The 20,694-nt window shown below is 36.8% G+C and overlaps 1 protein-coding gene across 1 annotated transcript; it reads left to right on the plus strand.

The window, feature by feature from the left end:
- The first annotated feature begins 18,400 nt into the window (after positions 1–18,400).
- Positions 18,401–19,273, plus strand: LOC129641505 (olfactory receptor 9K2-like). The gene has a single exon (XM_055566210.1). The coding sequence runs from the start codon at positions 18,401–18,403 to the stop codon at positions 19,271–19,273; it is 873 nt and encodes a 290-aa protein (XP_055422185.1).
- The last annotated feature ends 1,421 nt before the right edge of the window (positions 19,274–20,694 follow it).

Genomic DNA, 20,694 nt, shown 5'->3' on the forward strand with positions numbered 1-20,694 from the left:
TTTGCCTTGATTCATGGACCTGACATTCCACATTCCTATGCAACATTGCTCTTTACGGCATCGGACCTTGCTTCTATCACCAGTCACATCCACAGCTGGGTATTCTTCTTGCTTTGGCTCCATCCCTTCATTCTTTTTGGAGTTATTTCTCCACTGATCTCCAGTAGCATATTGGGCACCTACTGACCTGGGAAGTTCCTCTTTCAGTATCCTATCATTTTGCCTTTTCATACTGTTCATGGGGTTCTCAAGGCAAGAATACTGAAGTGGTTTGCCATTCCCTTCTCCAGTGGACCACATTCTGTCAGATCTCTCCACCATGACCCGCCCATCTTGGGTTGCCCCATGGGCATGGCTTAATTTCACTGAGTTAGATAAGGCTGTGGTCCTAGTGTGATTAGATTGACTAGTTTCCTGTGCGTATGGTTTCAGTGTGTCTGCCCTCTGATCTACAGTGATCTTGGGGTCCCCCAAAATCAAGTCTGCCACTGTTTCCCTTGTTTCCCCATCTGTTTGCCATAAAGTGGTAGGGTCAGATGCCATGATCTTAGTTTTCTGAATGTTGAGTTTTAAGCCAACTTTTTCACTCTCCTCTTTCACTTTCATTAAGAAGCTCTTTAGTTCTTCTTTACTTTCTGCCATAAGAGTAGTGTCATCTGCGTATCTGAGGTCTTTGATATTTCTCCCAGAAAAATTATTCAATCTTATGCTTCAACCAGCCAAGCATTCACATGATGCATATAAGTTAAGTAATCAGGGTGACAATATGCATCCTTGATGTACTCCATTCCTGATTTGGAATCAGTCTGCTGTTCCATGTTCTGTTCTAACTGTTGTTTCTTTACCTGCATACAGATTTTCAGGAGGCAGGTCAGGTGGTCTGGTATTCCCATCTCTTTAAGAATTATCCATTTTTTTGTATCCACACATTCAAAGGCTTTGGCATAGTCAATAAAGCAGAAATAGATATTTTTCTGGAACTCTCTTGTTTTTTTAATGATCCAGCAGATATTGGCAATTTGATCTCTGGTTCCTCTGCCTTTTTTAAAACCAGCTTGAACATCTGGGAGTTCACGGTTCATGTATTGTTGAAGCCTGGCTTGGAGAATTTTGAGCATTACTTTGCTAGCATGTGAGATGAGTGCAATTGTGTGGTATTTTGAACATTGTTTGGCATTGCCTTTCTTTGGGATTAGAATGAAAACTGACCATTTCCAGTCCTGTGGCCACTGCTGAGTTTTCCAAATTTGTTGGCATATTGAATGCAACACTTTCACAGCATCATCTTTTAGGATTTGAAATAGCTCAACTGGAATTCCATCACCTCCAGTAGCTTTGTTCATAGTGATGCTTCCTAATGCCCACTTGACTTTGCATTCCAGGATGTCTGGCTCTAGGTGAGTGATCACACTATCATGATTATCTGGGTCATGAAGATCTTTTTTGTAAAATTCTTTTATGTATTCTTGCTACCTCTTCTTAATATCACATTACAGAAAGTTAATCAGCATGAAAAAGCAGAAAGCTGCCTCCCAGATAAAGGTACAAGATACAACCCCAGAAAAACAACTAAAAGAAGTAGAGATAGGCGACCTTCCAGAAAAAGAATTAAGAATAATGATAGTGAATATGATTCAGGTTCTCAGCAAAGGAATGGAGGCAAAGGTTGAGAGGACACAAAAAATGTTTACCAAAGATCTACAAGAACTAAAGAAGAAGCAAACAGAAATGAATAATCCACTAGAAGGAATCCAGAGAAGAATAACTGAGGTGTAAACAGAGATAAATGATCTGAAGGACAGTTTGGTGGAAATCACTGCCGCAGAACAGAATAGGGAATAAAGAATGAAAAGATATGAAGATAGCCTAAGAGACCTGGAACAACATTAAAAGCATGAACATTTGCATTATAGGGGCCCCAGGAAGAGACAAGAGAGAGAGAGAAGACCTAAGAAAATATTTGAAGAGATAATAGCTGAAAACTTTCCTAACATGGGAAGGGAAATAACCAAGTCTAGGAAGCAGAGAGAATCCCAGGCAGGATAAACCAAAGGAAGAACACACCAGGACACATAGTAATCAAACTCACAAAAAATTAAAGACAAAGATAAAATATTAAAAGCAACAAGGGAAAAATGACAACATACAAGGGAACAACCATCAGGCTGATTTCTTTCTTTCTTTTTTTCAAAGTTTATGTATTTTAATTGAAGGCTAATTACTTTACAATATTGTAGGGGGTTTTGCCATACATTGACATGAATCACAGGCTGATTTCTTACCAGAAACTCTACAAGCCAGATGGGAATGGCATGACATATTTAAAGTGATGAAACGAAAGAAACTTACAACCAGGAGTACTCTATGCAGCAAGACTCTTCCTCAGATTTGATGGAGAAATCAAAAGCATTCCAGATAAGCAAAAGCTAAAATAATTCAGCACCACCAAATCAGCTTTACAACAAATGCTAAAGGAACTTCTTTAAGCAGAAAACAAGAAAATGGAAAGCCCTATCCACAGAAAATAAACCACAGACAATTAAGAAAGTGGTAATAGGTAATAGGATAATTACATTAAATGTAAATGGACTAAATGCACCTATCAAAAGACACAGACTGGCTGAGTAGATGAAACCCTGTGCATGTATGCACTTTTGCTTACCACATCCTTCTGCTTGGCCCACCTAATTGTATGTAATTATTTTATATTGTTAGGCTGATTATGTTTCCTTCATGGCTTGCAATTTTAATTATCTTTTATTTTTTGTCTGGTTATTGATTATGAAAACTGATCAACATCTTTTACTACTGTCCTGACCCAGGGCTTGAACCCAGGTCTCCCGCATAGTAGACAGACGCTTTACCATCTGAGCCACCAGGAAAGTCCAATCATGTAACTATTACCCACTTAATACCACGGTATCATGACTGGTCAACAGAAAAATTATAAAATTCTATATTACCAAAACTACCATTGAATAGAAAAATCTGTAATTGCTTTTTAAAATCCAGATGCATATGAGACTTATCTTGGAATTTTTTGAAAAATACAATTGCCCAGGTATTGCTTATTATTATTATTATTTTTGGCCAGAGGTCCAGCTATGTTTCTAATGAGCAACCATGTTAAAAACAACTGGACTATGTGAGGATCTTTTACTTTTATCTAGTTTGTTTCACTTTTTAAATTTCATATTCAGTGTTCCTATTTCATTTAGGTTATGTTTTCCAATTTCACAATCTCCTGTTTTTAACTGATGTTCTTTCTCAAGCGTTTATCAAGTGTAGTAGAAAAGTTTTTGTATACAGATATATAAATAATATGTACAACATATATATTTTAGAAAATGTATGGATTTTTGCCTAACTAAAAATTTATGACATTTTGATTCCCCTTGTTTGACTTAGTATAAGTAGAATGCTAGATTTCTAATTAAAAAAATTAGATATGAAACAAGCAGGAAAGGTTTATTGTATAGCACAGGGAACTACAGTCAATACCTTGCAATAACCTATAATGGAGAAAAATATCATCTTTGTATATGTATAACAAAACCACACATACAAAAAAGAATTTTACTTTTGAAACGTAGTAATGCTTATCTTTTTGCCAGTTTTTCTAAAAGTGCTACAGACTTCTAATAACACATGAGATACAAAATTCTAATTATATTTATGTAGGATATGATTAGGAGAAGGCAATGGCAACCCACTCCAGTACTCTTTCCTGGAAAATTCCATGGATGGAGGAGCCTGGTAGGCTGCAGTCCATGGAGTTGGGAAGAGTCGGACATGACTGAGTGACTTCATTTTCACTTTTCACTTTCACTTTTCACTTTCATGTATTGGAGAAGGAAATGGCAACCCACTCCAGTGTTCTTGCCTGGAGAATCCCAGGGGTGGTGGAGACTGGTGGGCTGCCATCTATGGGGTCACACAGAGTCAGAGACGACTAAAGCGACTTATCAGCATCAGCAGGATATGATTAATATAAATTAATTCCATAAATATATATTATATTAAATTATTAATGACATCCTTCAGAATGCTCCTATTCTTGTTTTTTCTACAGTTGATAAAATATTCTTAGAGAAATGTTAATATGTCTCACTATGAGTATATAGTTTTGTTCTTTTTTCATATGTTTCTCCTGTATTTGCTTTTTGAATCTTGGTTTTTTTGTTGTTAAGGGGTCTAATGGTTTATGATGTCTATCTGCTTTGTCAATTGCACCTTTTATCATTAAAAACATTCATCTTTGTTTCATTTAAAATAAATAAAGTTAAAAAAATTATAAGTAAAATACGCAGAACATAGTAACTTATGAGACAGATACAGCAAAGAAGGTGTGTCTCATGATTTTAAATCTGAATGATATGTATGGTGATGGTACAAACACATAAAAAGTAAAGGAGCTCTTAGCAAACCAAGAATAGAGAATTTCCTTAACTTGAAAAGTAACATCTACCAAAAATCTAGAGCTAAGATCATATTTAAAGTGAGAAGCAGAAGTTTTCCTGATAAAATTAGGAACAAAGCAAGGAAGTCCCCATTGCAAAACCTTTTCAACCTTCAAGTGTAAGTCTTAGCTAAGGCAATAGACAAGAAAAATAGTGTTATGGGCTGAATTCTGGTTTTCAGAATTAATATGTTGAAGACCTAACCTGGGTTTTATAGTGTATGACTATAGAGTTGATCCGTGAACTACTTTAATTTTAAATGTGCAGATTCACTTGCACACAAATTGATTTTAATAAATGTATTAGAAGTTGTTCTTGAATATTTGCAACAATTTGAAAAAACTTGCAGATGAACTATGTAGCCTAGAAATATTGAAAATAATTAAGAAAAGCTAGATATGTCATGAATGCATAAAATATGTATAGATACTACTCTAGACCATACCTGGCACCATTTCCAGCTGAGAGAAATTTTAAAAATGTAACATTGGAGTATTAAATAATAATGACAAGAAATTGATTGTAGTACATATCATACTACTATAATATATTTGTAGTTACCTCCTGTTGTATTGTGGTGAGCTCAAGTGATGTGAGCATCCACTGAAAACACTACAGGACACTAATCATCTCTATGTGAGCTATTAATCTTTCCAGTACACTGGTTACCACAATAAAAAGTGATCTCTCCCAGTTCTTGTAAATTTTTCATTATGTTTAGTGCAATACCTTAAATAACAACATCTCAGGACTCCTATGAAGTGCCACTAATGATGCGGGAAGTGCTCCTAAGAAGCAGAGAATATTCATGATCTTACAAAAAAAAAGTTGAATTGCCAGGTATCTACTGAAGATTGAGGTCTACAGCTATGGTTGCCTGCCATTTTAAGATGAATGAATCCAGTGTAAGGACTCATTTTTTTTTTTTTTTTTTTTTAAGAATTTGTGAAGCTGTAGCTTGCTGTGGCTACAGCAGTAGGTATGAAAATTTTGTACTTTTGTGAATACTTTATCTCATATTAAGAATGCATATTTTACTGGGTGCAGGATTGCCAGGAGAAAGACATATCTATATATTGTAATATGATTTGAGAAAAAGTAAAGTTATATGCCAACGTAAAACAAAAGCAAGGTGAAGGACTAAAACTGGAGAATCTGATGAAAGCAAAGGATGGTTTGATAATTTTAGAAAGAGGTTTGGCTTAAGAAGTGTCAAGAAAATTGGGGAAGCAGCTTCTGCTGATCAAGAGGCAGCCGATGAGCTCCCAAATGCCAGTAAGAAAATCATTGAGGAGAGAGGATATCTGGCTGAACCAGTTTTTAATGCAGAAGAAAAGTGCCCTATACTGTGAGGAAACTGTCACAGAGGATACTTATTAGAAGGGGAAGGAAGTGAGCCCCGGGATTCAAGGCAGGAATGGATAGGCTTACCCTACTGTTTTGTGCAAATGTGTTTAGGTTTATGATCAAGAATGTCCTTATCTATAAAACTACTAATCCCCAAGTTTTAAAGGGAAAAGATAAATTGCAGTTGCCAGTCTCTTTTTGTAAAGCAAGAAAGACTAGACAAGTAACCTCTTTCTCCTGACTTGGTTCCACTGATGCTTTTGGAAGCACCTTGCAGGAGAGGTCTGTCTTAATTTTTTTTTTTTTTTTTAAATATTGGACCATGTCCCTGGCCACCCAGAACCCCATGAGTTAAACACCAAAGGTGTCTACTTGTCCCCTGAACACAACATCTCTAATTCAGCCCCTAGATCAGGGGGTGTAAGGATCTTTAAGGCTCATTCACATGATAATTTAGGGAAAGATTGTCAGTGATATGGAAGAGAAACCTGATAGAGAGATCATGAAAGTCTGAAAGGATTATACCATTGAAGATGTCATCACTGTTATAGAAAATCTGTGAAAGCCATCAATCCTGAAATAGTAAAGTCCTGCTAGAGAACTGGTTCAAGATGTTGTGCATGACTTCACATGATTTACAACAGAGCCAATCAAGAAATCATGAAGATATGACAAAAAAGGTGGTGGAGTGGGTAAAGGGTTTCAAGATATGGATGTTGGAGAAATTCAAGAACTGATAAATACCACAACAAAAGAATTAACAGAAGATTTGATGGAGATGAGTGGCTCTCAATCAGTGCCAGATGACTAGGAAGGAGATACAGAAGAAGCAGTGCCAGAGACAAGGGACATTAGGCAATTTGGCAGAAGGACTCCAGTTATTAAAGACTGCCTTTGATTTCTTTTATGACATGAACCCTTCTACTATTGGGTTGACCAAAAAATTCATTTGGGTTTTTCTGTACTCTGTTATGAAAACCTGAATAAACATTTTGGGCAGTGCAATACACTATGAATTACAGTATGGTACAGTATTGTTGGGCTTCCCAGGTGTCTCAGTCGTAAAGAATCTGCCTGCCAATGCAGGAGATGCAAGAGACGCGAGTTCAGTCCCTCAGTTGAGAAGATTCCCTATAGTAGGAAATGGCAACTCACTCCAGTATTCTTTTCTGGAGAATCCCATGGATGGAGGAGCCTGGCGGGTGACAGTCTAGGGGTTGCAAATAACTGTACCTGACTCAGTTAATGAGCATGCATGCATTGTAAGTGTACGTCACTCTCCAATAATTAGAGAAACTACATGAGAACATCATAGGTAGGTGGGTTTAAAAAAAAAAATAACTTTCTAATGCTGTATTGTGGATATGACTATAATACTCTATATAATAAAAGTTTATAATGATTCATTCATTAATTGTGTAGGTTGCACTACAATGAAGCAACTAAATTGAGTACACAGTTCTCATTAAGCAATCATATTACTACTTCTTAATTATCAACACAAGAATTCTTACACCTGTAATTATGTATGAATTTCTTTTTCTCATCATTTCATTTTTTATATCTTTTCATATTTTCATTTTTGATGTCTAGTGTTAGAAATATGTGTAATATATACAATATTTTGTATTATGTAAGGTGTATTGATATAGGCACTGACAGCTGATTTGACAGATGGTCTTGCTCATTGGAAGAAAATCTACGACAAACCTAGACAGTGTATTAAAAACCAGAGACATCATTTGCTGACAAAAGGCCATATAGTCAAAGCTATGGTTTTTCCAGTAGTCATGTATGGATGTGAGAGTTGGACCATAAAGAAGACTGAGTGCCGAAGAATTGATGCTTTTGAATTGTGGTGTTGGTGAAGACTCTTGAGAGTCCCTTGGACTACAAGGAGATCAAACCAACCAATCCTAAAGGAAATCAACTCTGAATATTCATTAGAAGGACTGATACTGAAGCTGAGGCTCCAATACTTTGGACACCTACTGCGATAAGCTGACTTATGGAAAAAGACCCTGATGCTGGGAAAGATTGAAGACAGGAGGAGAAGCGGGTGACAGAGGATGATATGGTTGGATGACATCACTGACTCAATGGACATGAGTTTAAGCAAAATCCAGGAGATAGTGAATGACAGGAAGCCTGGCGTGCTGCTGTCCAGGAGGTCACAAAGAGTTGGACAAGACTGAGCGACTGAACAACATTTGTTGACTGTAAGATTCACTACTCAGGAATTGCCTCCAGTAATTCTTGTTGTATCATTTTCTAAAAATTCTGGGACATATATTATTCTACATTCTAATCTAATTAAATTTGTCCTTTTGGTGGACAATATCCACATATATGAATGATGCATATAAGCCAACAATAAAAAAACCAAACAACCCGAATAAAAAATGGGTGAAGAGGCATACAGAAGGACTTGTGGACACAGAGGATGAAGGAGAGGGAGACAAACTGAGAGAGTAGAGTTGACATATATACTCTATCATGTGTAAAATAGCTAGCTAGTGGAAAGTGGCTGTTTAGCACAGGGAACCCAGGTCCATGCTGAGAGGGCTGGGATGGCAGGACTGGGAGAGAGGTCTGAGAAGGAAGGGATATATGTGTACTTATAGCTGGTTCATGTTGTACAGCAGAAACCAACACAACATCGTAAAGCCATTATTCTCCGATTAAAAATAATCCTTTAAAAAATGTAAGCTCTTTAATGGCTTACTTTTTCTCTGCTTCCATCACTGATTTTTCTTTTACATTTACAATAGTGTGTGTTTCAACAATAAATGAATGAAATAAAAAAAGTGGTCAAAGGACTTGAATATACATTTTTCCAAAGGAGACAGACATATGGCCAACAGGCTCATGAAAGATGTTCAACATCACAAATTAATGCAAAAAAAAGTCACAATGAGATACCACTTTCTGCCTGTTAGAATGGCTATTATCAAAAAGGCAAGAAATGAAAAGTATTGGTGAGGATGTGGAGAAAAGGAAACAGAGAATTTTGGTGAGAATAGAAATTGGCTTAGCCACTATATAAACTTATGGATATTTCTCAAAATATTAAGAACAGAGCCAGCATATGATTCAGTCATTCCACTTCTCAGTATTTACCAAAGAATATGAAAGTACTAATTGAAAAGATATATGCACCCTTAGATGGGGAAACTTTGCAAACAGTGTCAGACTTTATTTTCTTGAGCTCCAAAACCACTGCAGATGGTGACTGCAGCCATGAAATTAAAAGACGCTTACTCCTTGAAAAGAAAGTTATGACCAACCTAGATAGCATATTCAAAAGCAGAGACATTACTTTGCCAAACAAAGGTCCATCTAGTCAAGGCTATGGTTTTTCCAGTGGTCATGTATGGATGTGAGAGTTGGACTGTGAAGAAAGCTGTGCGCTGAAGAATTGATGCTTTTGAACTGTGGTGCTGGAGAAGACTCTTGAGAGTCCTTTGGACTGCAAGGAGAACCAACCAGTCCATTCTGAAGGAGATCAGCCCTGGGATTTCTTTGGAAGGAATGATGCTAAAGCTGAAACTCCAGTACTTTGTCCACCTCATGCGAAGAGTTGACTCATTGGAAAAGACTCTGATGCTGGGAGGGATTAGGGGCAGGAGGAGAAGGGGACGACAGAGGATGAGATGGCTGGATGGCATCATTGGCTCGATGGATGTGAATCTGAGTGAACTCCAGGACTTGGTGATGGACAGGGAGGCCTGGTGTGCTGCGATTCATGGGGTCGTAAAGAGTCAGACACGACCAAGCGACTGAACTGAATTGAACTGAACTGATACACGCTTATGTTCATCACAGTACTATTTACAATAACCAAGATAGGGAAACAACTTAAAGGCCGACTGACGGATGGATAAAGAAGATGCAGTGTATATACAGAATAGAATTATATTAAACCATAAAAAAGATGAAACCTTGCCAATTGTGATATCACGGATGGACTTCAAGGATATTATAAGTTAGATAGAGAAAGACAAATACCATATGACTTCACTCATACATGGAATACAAAAAACAAACAAGCAAAAATCATAATAAGTAAGCAAACCAAACCAATCAAAAACAAACATGTAGATACAGAGAAGAGAATAGTGATTATCAGAGAGAAAGAGGTGGGGGAGTGGAGGGTGAAGTGGGTTAAGGAGATCAACTATATGGTAATGGAAACTAAATTTTCAGTGGTGAGCACTGTGCAGTGTATACAGAAGTAGAAATATAATGTATTCGTGAAACTTGCTTAATATAAACCAGTGTTATCTCAATAAACAATAAATTAAAAAAATAATATAACTTGAAATGCAACAGATATAAAAAAAATTGTTTTTGGTCTCCTTTACAAGGATCGTCTTTAAGGCCAGTTTTTTATGCTTGTTCAAACCCAGAGAAGGCATTTCTTAGCTGTCTCCTTCTCTACTTCTCTCTGTTAAACTTCTAGTTGGTTGACAGCTAGCTTTTTGCTCTTATGAAGCTAACCATCTCTACTTCATTGCTTATCACCAAATTATTTTTAAGTTTCAGAATTTACTTATGCTTGAACTTTTCCACACTTTGTTCTAAATACAATTTACTTGGAGCTCTCTGTTATGGTACACTTTTCATTCTAGGCAAAACCTGTGGTTCAGTTCTCTGAGTGACACCTCTGATTTAGGAGCAGATTTCCGGGTATGGTCAGTAGCCGATGATATTATTGTTCCTTTTTTTTTTTTTTTGATCCTTTTTTAAAAAAATATTTTATTTTATATTTTGACTTTACTATATTGTATTGGTTTTGCCAAATATCAACGTGATTCTGTGGGAGAGGGAGAGGGTGGGATATTATCACTCTTGGCATAGAAACTTCATCCTTTGAACTGAGGCTACTTAAATCAGAGCTCCAGTATTCTGGTTGTAACATGACAGAGGTCAAGCTTCTACCCTATGAATGGAGGCTGGATAAAGAAAGAGATCTTCTGATATGAGTATTGCTACTCCTGCTTTCTTTTGGTCCCTATTTGCATGGAAGATCTTTTTCCAGCCCTTCACTTTCAGTCTGTATGTGTCCCCTGTTTTGAGGTGGGTCTCTTGTAGACAACATATGTAGGGGTCTTGTTTTTGTATCCATTCAGCCAGTCTTTGTCTTTTGGTTGGGGCATTCAACCCATTTACGTTTAAGGTAATTACTGGTAACTATGATCCCGTTGCCATTTGCTTTATTGTTTTGGGTTCTCATATCAGATAAAATAGACTTTAAAACAAAGGCTGTGAAAAGAGACAAAGAAGGTCACTACATAATGATCAAAGGACCAATCCAAGAAGAAGATATAACAATTATAAATATATATGCACCCAACACGGGAGCACTGCAGTATGTAAGACAAATGCCAACAAGTATGAAAGGAGAAATTAACAATAACACAATAATAGTGGGAGACTTTAATACCCCACTCACACCTATGGATAGATCAACTAAACAGAAAATTAACAAGGAAACACAAACTTTAACAATACAATAGACCAGTTAGACCTAATTGATATCTCTAGGATATTTCATCCCAAAACAATGAATTTCACCTTTTTCTCAAGCGCACATGGAACCTTCTCCAAGATAGATCACATCCTGGGCCATAAATCTAGCCTTGGTAAATTAAAAAAAAAATAGAAATCATTCCAAGCGTCTTTTCTGACCACAATGCAGTAAGATTAGATCTCAATTACAGGAGAAAAACTACTAAAAATTCCAACATATGGAGGCTGAACAACACCCTGCTGAATAACCAACAAATCACAGAAGAAATCAAAAAAGAAACCAAAATTTGCATAGAAACGAATGAAAATGAAAACACAACAACCCAAAACCTATGGGACACTGTAAAAGCAGTCCTAAGGGGAAAGTTCATAGCAATACAGGCATACCTCAAGAAACAAGAAAAAAGTCAAATAAATAACCTAACTCTACACCTAAAGCAACTAGAAAGGGAAGAAATGAAGAACCCCAGGGTGAGTAGAAGGAAAGAAATCTTAAAAATTAGGGCAGAAATAAATGCAAAAGAAACAAAAAGAGACCATAGCAAAAATCAACAAAGCCAAAAGCTGGTTCCTTGACAGGATAAATAAAATTGACAAACCATTAGCCAGACTCATCAAAAAACAAAGGGAGAAAAATCAAATCAATAAAAGTAGAAATGAAAATGGAGAGATCACAACAGACAACACAGAAATACAAAGGATCATAAGAGATTACTATCAACAATTATATGCCAATAAAATGGACAACGTGGAAGAAATGGACAAATTCTTAGAAAAGTACAACTTTCCAAAACTCGACCAGAAAGAAATAGAAAATCGTAACAGACCCATCACAAGCACGGAAATTGAAACTGTAATCAAAAATCTTCCAGCAAACAAAAGCCCAGGTCCAGAGGGCTTCACAGCTGAATTCTACCAAAAATTTAGAGAAGAGCTAACACTGATCCTACTCAAACTCTTCCAGAAAATTGCAGAGGAAGGTCAACTTCCAAACTCATTCTATGAGGCCACCATCACCCTAATACCAAAACCTGATAAAGATCCCACAAAAAAAGAAAACTACAGGCCAGTATCACTGATGAACATAGATGCAAAACTCCTTAACAAAATTCTAGCAATCAGAATCCAACAACACATTAAAAAGATCATACACCATAACAAGTGGGCTTTATCCCAGGGATGCAAGGATTCTTCAATATCCGCAAATCAATCAATGTAATACACCACATTAACAAACTGAAAAATAAAAACCATATGATTATCTCAATAGATGCAGAGAAAGCCTTTGACAAAATTCAACATCCATTTATGATAAAAATCCTCCAGAAGGCAGGAATAGAGGGAACATACCTCAACATAATAAAAGCTATATATGACAAACCCACAGCACACATTATCCTCAATGGTGAAAAATTGAAAGCATGTCCTCTAAAGTCAGGAACAAGACAAGGGTGCCCACTTTCACCATTACTATTCAACATAGTTTTGGAAGTTTTGGCCACAGCAATCAGATCAGAAAAAGAAATAAAAGGAATCCAAATTGGAAAAGAAGAAGTAAAACTCTCACTATTTGCAGATGACATGATCCTCTACATAGAAAACCCTAAAGACTCCACCAGAAAACTACTAGAACTAATCAATGACTATAGTAAAGTTGCAGGATATAAAATCAACACACAGAAATCCCTTGCATTCCTATACACTAATAATGAGAAAACAGAAAGAGAAATTAAGGAAACAATTCCATTCACCATTGCAACGGAAAGAATAAAATACTTAGGAATATATCTACCTAAAGAAACTAAAGATCTATATATAGAAAACTATAAAACACTGGTGAAAGAAATCAAAAAGGACACTAATAGATGGAGAAATATACCATGTTCATGGATTGGAAGAATCAATATAGTGAAAATGAGTATACAACCCAAAGCAATCTATAGATTCAATGCAATCCCTATCAAGCTACCAACGGTATTCTTCACAGAGCTAGAACAAATAATTTCACAATTTGTATGGAAATACAAAAAACCTTGAATAGCCAAAGCGATTTTGAGAAAGAAGAATGGAACTGGAGGAATCAACCTACCAGACTTCAGGCTCTACTACAAATCCACAGTCATCAAGACAGTATGGTACTGGCACAAAGACAGAAATATAGATCAATGGAACAAAATAGAAAGCCCAAAGATAAATCCACGCACATATGGACACCTTATCTTTGACAAAGGAGGCAAGAATATACAATGGATTAAAGACAATCTCTTTAACAAGTGGTGCTGGGAAATCTGGTCAACCACTTGGAAAAGAATGAAACCAGGACACTTTCTAACACCATACACAAAAATAAACTCAAAATGGATTAAAGATCTAAATGTAAGACCAGAAACTATAAAACTCCTAGAGGAGAACATAGGCAAAACACTCTCTGACATACATCACAGCAGGACCCTCTATGACCCACCTCCCAGAATATTGGAAATAAAAACAAAAATAAACAAATGGGACCTCATTAAACTTAAAAGCTTCTGCACATCAAAGGAAACTATTAGCAAGGTGAAAAGACAGCCTTCAGAATGGGAGAAAATAATAGCAAATGAAGCAACTGACAAACAACTAATCTCAAAAATATACAAGCAACTCCTACAGCTCAACTGCAGAAAAATAAATGACCCAATCAAAAAATGGACCAAAGAACTAAATAGGCATTTCTCCAAAGAAGACATGCAGATGGCTAACAAACACATGAAAAGATGCTCAACATCACTCATTATCAGAGAAATGCAAATCAAAACCACTATGAGGTACGATTTCACACCAGTCAGAATGGCAGCTATCCAAAAGTCTACAAGTAATAAATGCTGGAGAGGGTGTGGAGAAAAGGGAACCCTCTTACACTGTTGGTGGGAATGCAAACTAGTACAGCCACTATGGAGAACAGTGTGGAGATTCCTTAAAAAACTGGGAATAGAACTGCCTTATGATCCAGCAATCCCACTGCTGGGCATACACACCAAGGAAACCAGAAGGGAAAGAGACACGTGTACCCCAATGTTCATCGCAGCACTGTTTATAATAGCCAGGACATGGAAGCAACCTAGATGTCCATCAGCAGATGAATGGATCAGAAAGGGGTGGTACATATACACAATGGAGTATTACTCAGCCATTAAAAAGAATACATTTGAATCAGTTCTAATGAGGTGGATGAAACTGGAGCCTATTATACAAAGTGAAGTAAGCCAGAAAGAAAAACACCAATACAGTATACTAACGCATATATATGGAATTTAGAAAGATGGTAACAATAACCCTGTGTACGAGACAGCAAAATAGACACTGATGTTTAGAACAGTCTTATGGACTCTGTGGGAGAGGGAGAGGGTGGGGAGATTTGGGAGAATGGCATTGAAACATGTAAAATATCATGAATGAAATGAGTTGCCAGTCCAGGTTCGATGCACGATACTGGATGCTAGGGGTTAGTGCACTGAGACGACCCAGAGGGATGGTATGGGGAGGGAGGAGGGAGGAGGGTTCAGGATGGGGAACACATGTATACCTGTGGCAGGTTCATTTTGATATTTGGTAAAACTAATACAATTTTGTAAAGTTTAAAAATAAAATAAAATTAAAAAAAAAAGAAAGAGATCTTCAAGATATTTTAGCCACTCTTGCTTTGAATATACCTTCTGCATTATTTATGCCTTGGGGATAAGATATATTTGCTGCCTGATACTCTCAAGGTGATGGGCCTCCCTGGTGGCGCTAGTGGTAAAGAACTCATCTGCCAATGCAGGAGATAAAAGAGTGGCTCAGTTCCTGGCTTGGGTAGATCCCCTGGAGGAGGGCACAGCAACCCATTCTAGTAGTCTTGCCTGGAGACTCCCATGGACAGGGGAGGTTGGTGGACTACAGTCCATTGGGTTGCAAACAGGTGGACATGAATAAAGCAACTTAACTCTCAGGGCGATATGATAGCCTTCGTCTGGTACCTAGGGGAAGAGAAATCTGTGTATTTTTTCCTGCACTTGCTTGAGTGTAGGAAAGTTATGCTGTGCTGAGAGAGGAGAGGAAGGAAGTGGGTCCTTGATCAAATAAGTGTGTGTGTGAATATTTATATTGACTTTATTCACAATATCTGAAATCAGAAAACACCTCAATTGCCCAAGATTTAAGAGTACCAAAATTTGGTACATATGTAAATGGAATACTCATCAATTAAAAGAATGAGTTACTTATAGATATTACAAAAGGAATAAATCTCAAAATCATTTTACTCAGTGAAAGAAACCTGAGAGAAAAGGGTGCATACTATAGGCAAACATATTTATATGCAAAAAAAAAAAAAAAAATCACAGTACTGGTTAGCTGAAAATGGAGTTGGAAGCAGGCACAGTTAAAAAAGGGCATGATAAGTCTCTTGGAGGTGATTGAAATGCTCTGTATCTTGATATGGTGATGGTTTCATTGATGTATAAAACAGGCAAAACTCACAGATATGTATACTCAGTGAATATAGTTTATTTCACACTAATTATTTCTCGATTAGTGTTCGAGAAAAAATAATGAGTCGAGCTGCATTTTTAGATGCAAGGAGTTGTGTTTTAGAACTCTGACTCAGATATGTCTTTTTTTGGATTGATGATTTTAAAAAAGATCTTTTTGGTCCTTCCCAAAGGATTCTCACAAGAAAACAGCTCTTGTATGTATGCTGACTCCTATTAGACTCAGGCAGCTTCCACACACTCCCACCCCCAATTTCTTTCTGTTCTTCTTTTATTTTTTAAGTCTGGAGTCCCTATGTTCCTCATGGATCTTGACTCTGGAGTCTAGATATCTTAATAATAAATTTATACTTCTTTCTTTCCCAGGAGGACTATATCCCAGAAGGTAAAGAAAAGCTCAATGCTACAATTATAAAAATTTATACTGTTATGCCAAACCCATTATGAAAACTGTTGCTTTTATTTGAGCAGATTATCAGAGATTCCAGATGACTCAGGACCTCTACTTGGATGTCTAAGACAATCTATTTTTGCTTCATAAAAGCATTCAAGCCCTAGACAATGCAGAAGAGGAACTATCCTATTGATTGATTCCTCAGATTCACTTTGCATAACTACAGAATATAATTCCTGGAAGCATATCAGAGTTAACCAAGCATCATCGGAAAATACACTTGTTTGTCTTCTACAAAGGACCATGACTTTTTCCAATGTCAACTACTAAAGGAAAGTTTAGTAGTTTACATAGAGCAGTAAGAAAAATAAGGCTATTTTCTCTAAGGGAAGAATATGAAACTGGGAAAATGAACATGTATTTGGAAATTTTGAGAGGAAAGGGGTTCACTTTATTTTGACATAATGATTTTTAAAATTATTTTTGTAACATAGTCATTAAATTTGTTTACTCTTTCTAAAATTAAAACAATAAGACAAAACATCAGAGTTCTGCTTCTTCTTTTTTACAGAACATGACAAATTACCAAACAATATAAGGTAAGAGTAAATTTGAAAGCATGTGAGTTTTTGACAAATAATAAATCACCAACTGACTACTTGTCTAGTGGATACTCTGGAAAAAACACTCTCCTTTTCCAGATATAAGTGTTTTTAGCTGTAAACTTATTAACATTAGAATGAGTTTGATAGGAATAAATCTCAAAAATTAAAGTAATCTGGTCCCTTGGTTCTAGGCAGGATTTTAAAGAAATATAAATAAGATACATTATTTTTCAAAAAACATTTTACAACTACTATAGTGTTTCCTTTCACTGTCTAAATAATTTATACTCCCAAGACCCTAACTCTGATCTATTTAAAATCTTGCCCCTTTATAATTATCTTCATATTTAATTTTTGATGGATCTGGTGAATAACAAAAATATATCAAGACAACATCATACCATTTTACTGAAAATCATCTGTTCCTCACCAAAATATTAAACTTCTCTCATATTTCTTTATCAAAGAAAAAGTTGATAGATATCACACAGTGATTAGAACATGGGTTCTGGAAGCAGATTTCTTGGCGTCAGATTTCAATTCTGACCCTAGTAGGTGTCTTTCAACATATTTTGTTTCTTGGTACTTCATTTTCCTTACTGTAAACTGGGGAATACAATAACACTCACCTCATATTATTGTTGTATGTGTTAAATGAGCTATTATGCAAGCATTTAGAGAAATGGCCTATAAAAGATGCCACATAATGTTTTCTATTATTGTTGTTGTCTACACAGGTTCATATATATAAATCCCTGGGGAGAAGAGTGATCTTATTTGAAGTGTCTAGTAAATAAACTGATGAGGACTGTGAAAGTTATATTCCAGGTAAATAAGAATGTTATGTATCTTTTGTTCAGTATCCATTTCTAAATAAGTCTATCTAGACAGAATAAGTCTCTTTCTTTACTATGAGCGGTCAGTTGAAAAAATGAAGGAAAAATTTTTTTTATGAAACAAATTTTGAGGCTCATCTGAAGAAATTCTAGCATACAAGTGCTGATAATTTTTGTGTTTGGTTGTGCACAAATATTTCTTTGTGAGTATACACATTATATCAGAATCCATGGTTTCCATTAACCACAAAAAATAATTGCACCTTTTAGGTATCTTAAAATTCAATCATTTTCTTCGTATCTGCTGGTACTCTATGCCTGCCAAACTAAATTTTCCTAAACTAGACTACTGAGGCCCTTATCTCCAAACTCAGACTCCAAAATTGCTTCCAAAATGTCATTTATTGAAATATTTGTGCTCTCTTGTAATCTCTATTTCCTGACATTACATTTATTGCATAAATCATGAGTTGGAAATATATACAGAAGTGATACATGCACTGTGAAAGGTATTTGGCGGGAAGACATTGTATTAGATTCAGAAGGAAAAGATCTAATTTCACCACTCGTATAAATTAGTAACTTTTAAGGTGAAAATAAATAATGATTTTAGAACAGTTTTGTGACTCCTAATACAGTAAGAGATGATTTGTAACTGGGATGACAGCCAAGAGTTCATTTGCTTATTTTGCTTTGTACCTCTCTGCAGGTTTCTGACATGGGTGACAGGGGAACAAGCAACTACTCAGACGTGACTGACTTCATTCTTGTAGGCTTCAGGGTCCACCCAGAGCTCCACATTCTCCTCTTCCTGCTTTTTCTGCTTGTCTATGCCATGATCCTTCTAGGGAATGTTGGCCTGATGGTCATTATTATAACTGATCCCCGGCTGAACACACCAATGTATTTCTTTCTAGGCAACCTGTCCTTCGTTGATCTCTTCTATTCATCTGTTATTGCACCCAAGGCTATGATCAACTTCTGGTCTGTGAGCAAGTCCATCTCATTTGCGGGCTGTGTGACCCAGCTCTTTCTCTTTGTCTTCTTCATTGTGACCGAGGGGTTTCTCCTGGCAGTCATGGCCTATGACCGCTTCATTGCCATCTGCAATCCTCTCCTCTACACTGTCCAGATGTCAACATGTCTCTGTGTTCAGTTGGTGGCTGGTTCCTATTTTTTTGGCTGTATCAGCTCAATTCTTCAGACCAGCATGACATTTACTTTATCCTTTTGTGCTTCTCGGGACATTGATCATTTTTACTGTGACACTCGCCCACTTCAGAGACTATCTTGTTCTGACCTCTCCATCCTGAGAAGGGTTTCTTTCACCTTATCTGGCCTCATTACCTTGCCTACCATCATAGTTATTGTTATTTCATATTTGTACATTGTGTCCACAGTTCTAAAGATACCCTCCACCAAAGGTCGTAAGAAAGCCTTCTCCACTTGCACCTCTCACCTGGGAGTCGTGAGTGTACTGTATGGTGCTGTCTTTTTTATGTATCTCACTCCTGACACATTTCCTGAGCTCAGTAAAGTGGCCTCCTTGTGTTACACTCTACTCACTCCCATGTTGAATCCTTTGATTTAATCTCTGAGAAACAAAGATGTCAAAGAAGCTCTAAACAAACTTTTGGAGAAAAAAAGTACTATTCTGTGATTATTATTTCTCTTCCACTAATGAGTGGTGTCTGTTTATTTTGTACTCCTCTGGTCATCAATGAATTTATTCTCCTGAGTATCATAGAAATATTATCAAAAGCTTTTTAAAGGTAATATATTCTTTCCATATAGAACTTTATTTCCATGTGAGCATTGTCAAACGTAAATGTCTTGGATATTGGAGATGCTCTGGAGATGCTCAGAAGCATTGTCCAAGATGAATCTTCACACTAATCTAGTTCAGTTCAGTTCAGTTCAGTCTCTCAGTCCTGTACGACTCTTTGTGACCCCATGAATCGCAGCACGCCAGGCCTCCCTGTCCATCACCAACTCCCGGAGTTCACTCAAACTCATGTCCATCGAGTCAGTGATGCCATCCAGCCATCTCATTCTCTGTCGTCCCCTTCTCCTCCTGCCTCCAATCCCTCCCAGCATCAGAGTCTTTTCCAATGAGTCAACTCTTCGCATGAGGTGGCCAAAGTCCTGGAGTTTCAGCTTCAGCATCATTCCCTCCAAAGAAATCCCAGGGCTGATCTCCTTCAGAATGGACTGGTTGGATCTCCTTGCAGTCCAAGGGACTCTCAAGAGTCTTCTCCAACACCGCAGTTCAAAGCATCAATTCTTAGGCGCTCAGCCTTCTTCACAGTCCAACTCTCACATCCATACATGACCACTGGAAAAACCATAGCCTTGACTAGATGGACCTTTGTTGGCAAAGTAATGTCTCTGCTTTTGAATATGCTATCTAGGTTGGTCATAACTTTCCTTCCAAGGAGCAAGCATCTTTTAATTTCATGGCTGCAATCACCATCTGCAGTGATTTTGGAGCCCTCCAAAATAAAGTCTGACACTGTTTTCACTGTTTCCCCAAACAGTTTATTTCACAAAATTGTTTTTTCTATTTGTTTTTATGACATTTTTCTGAACACTATTTTTATACATCATTATCGTGTTTAAACAATTATTTTGTCCAATGTTAGTTTTGAAATGGGTCCTTCCCTTATACACAATCCCGGATGGCTCAGACTGTAAAGAATCTGCCTGCAATGCTGGAGACCCAGGTTTAATCCTTGGGTTGAGAAGATCTCATGAAGAAGTAAATGGACACCCACTCTAGCATTCTTTCCTGGAGATTTCCATAGACAGAAGAGCCTGGAGGGCTACAGTCTATACATGACAAAGAGTCAAACATGAGTGAGTGAATAACACATTTTATACACAATCATTGGAATGTGCAACTTACTTTTTAAAGTAAATGATTCCTGAATTATTACTAATTTCTCTGACATGCTAAAGGGTTTTGACCTGAAACAAACAGACTACCAGGTCTTTCTCTAGCAAATATAGGCT

This window comes from Bubalus kerabau, chromosome 1, assembly GCF_029407905.1.
Source record: "Bubalus kerabau isolate K-KA32 ecotype Philippines breed swamp buffalo chromosome 1, PCC_UOA_SB_1v2, whole genome shotgun sequence".
NCBI lineage: Eukaryota > Metazoa > Chordata > Mammalia > Artiodactyla > Bovidae > Bubalus > Bubalus kerabau.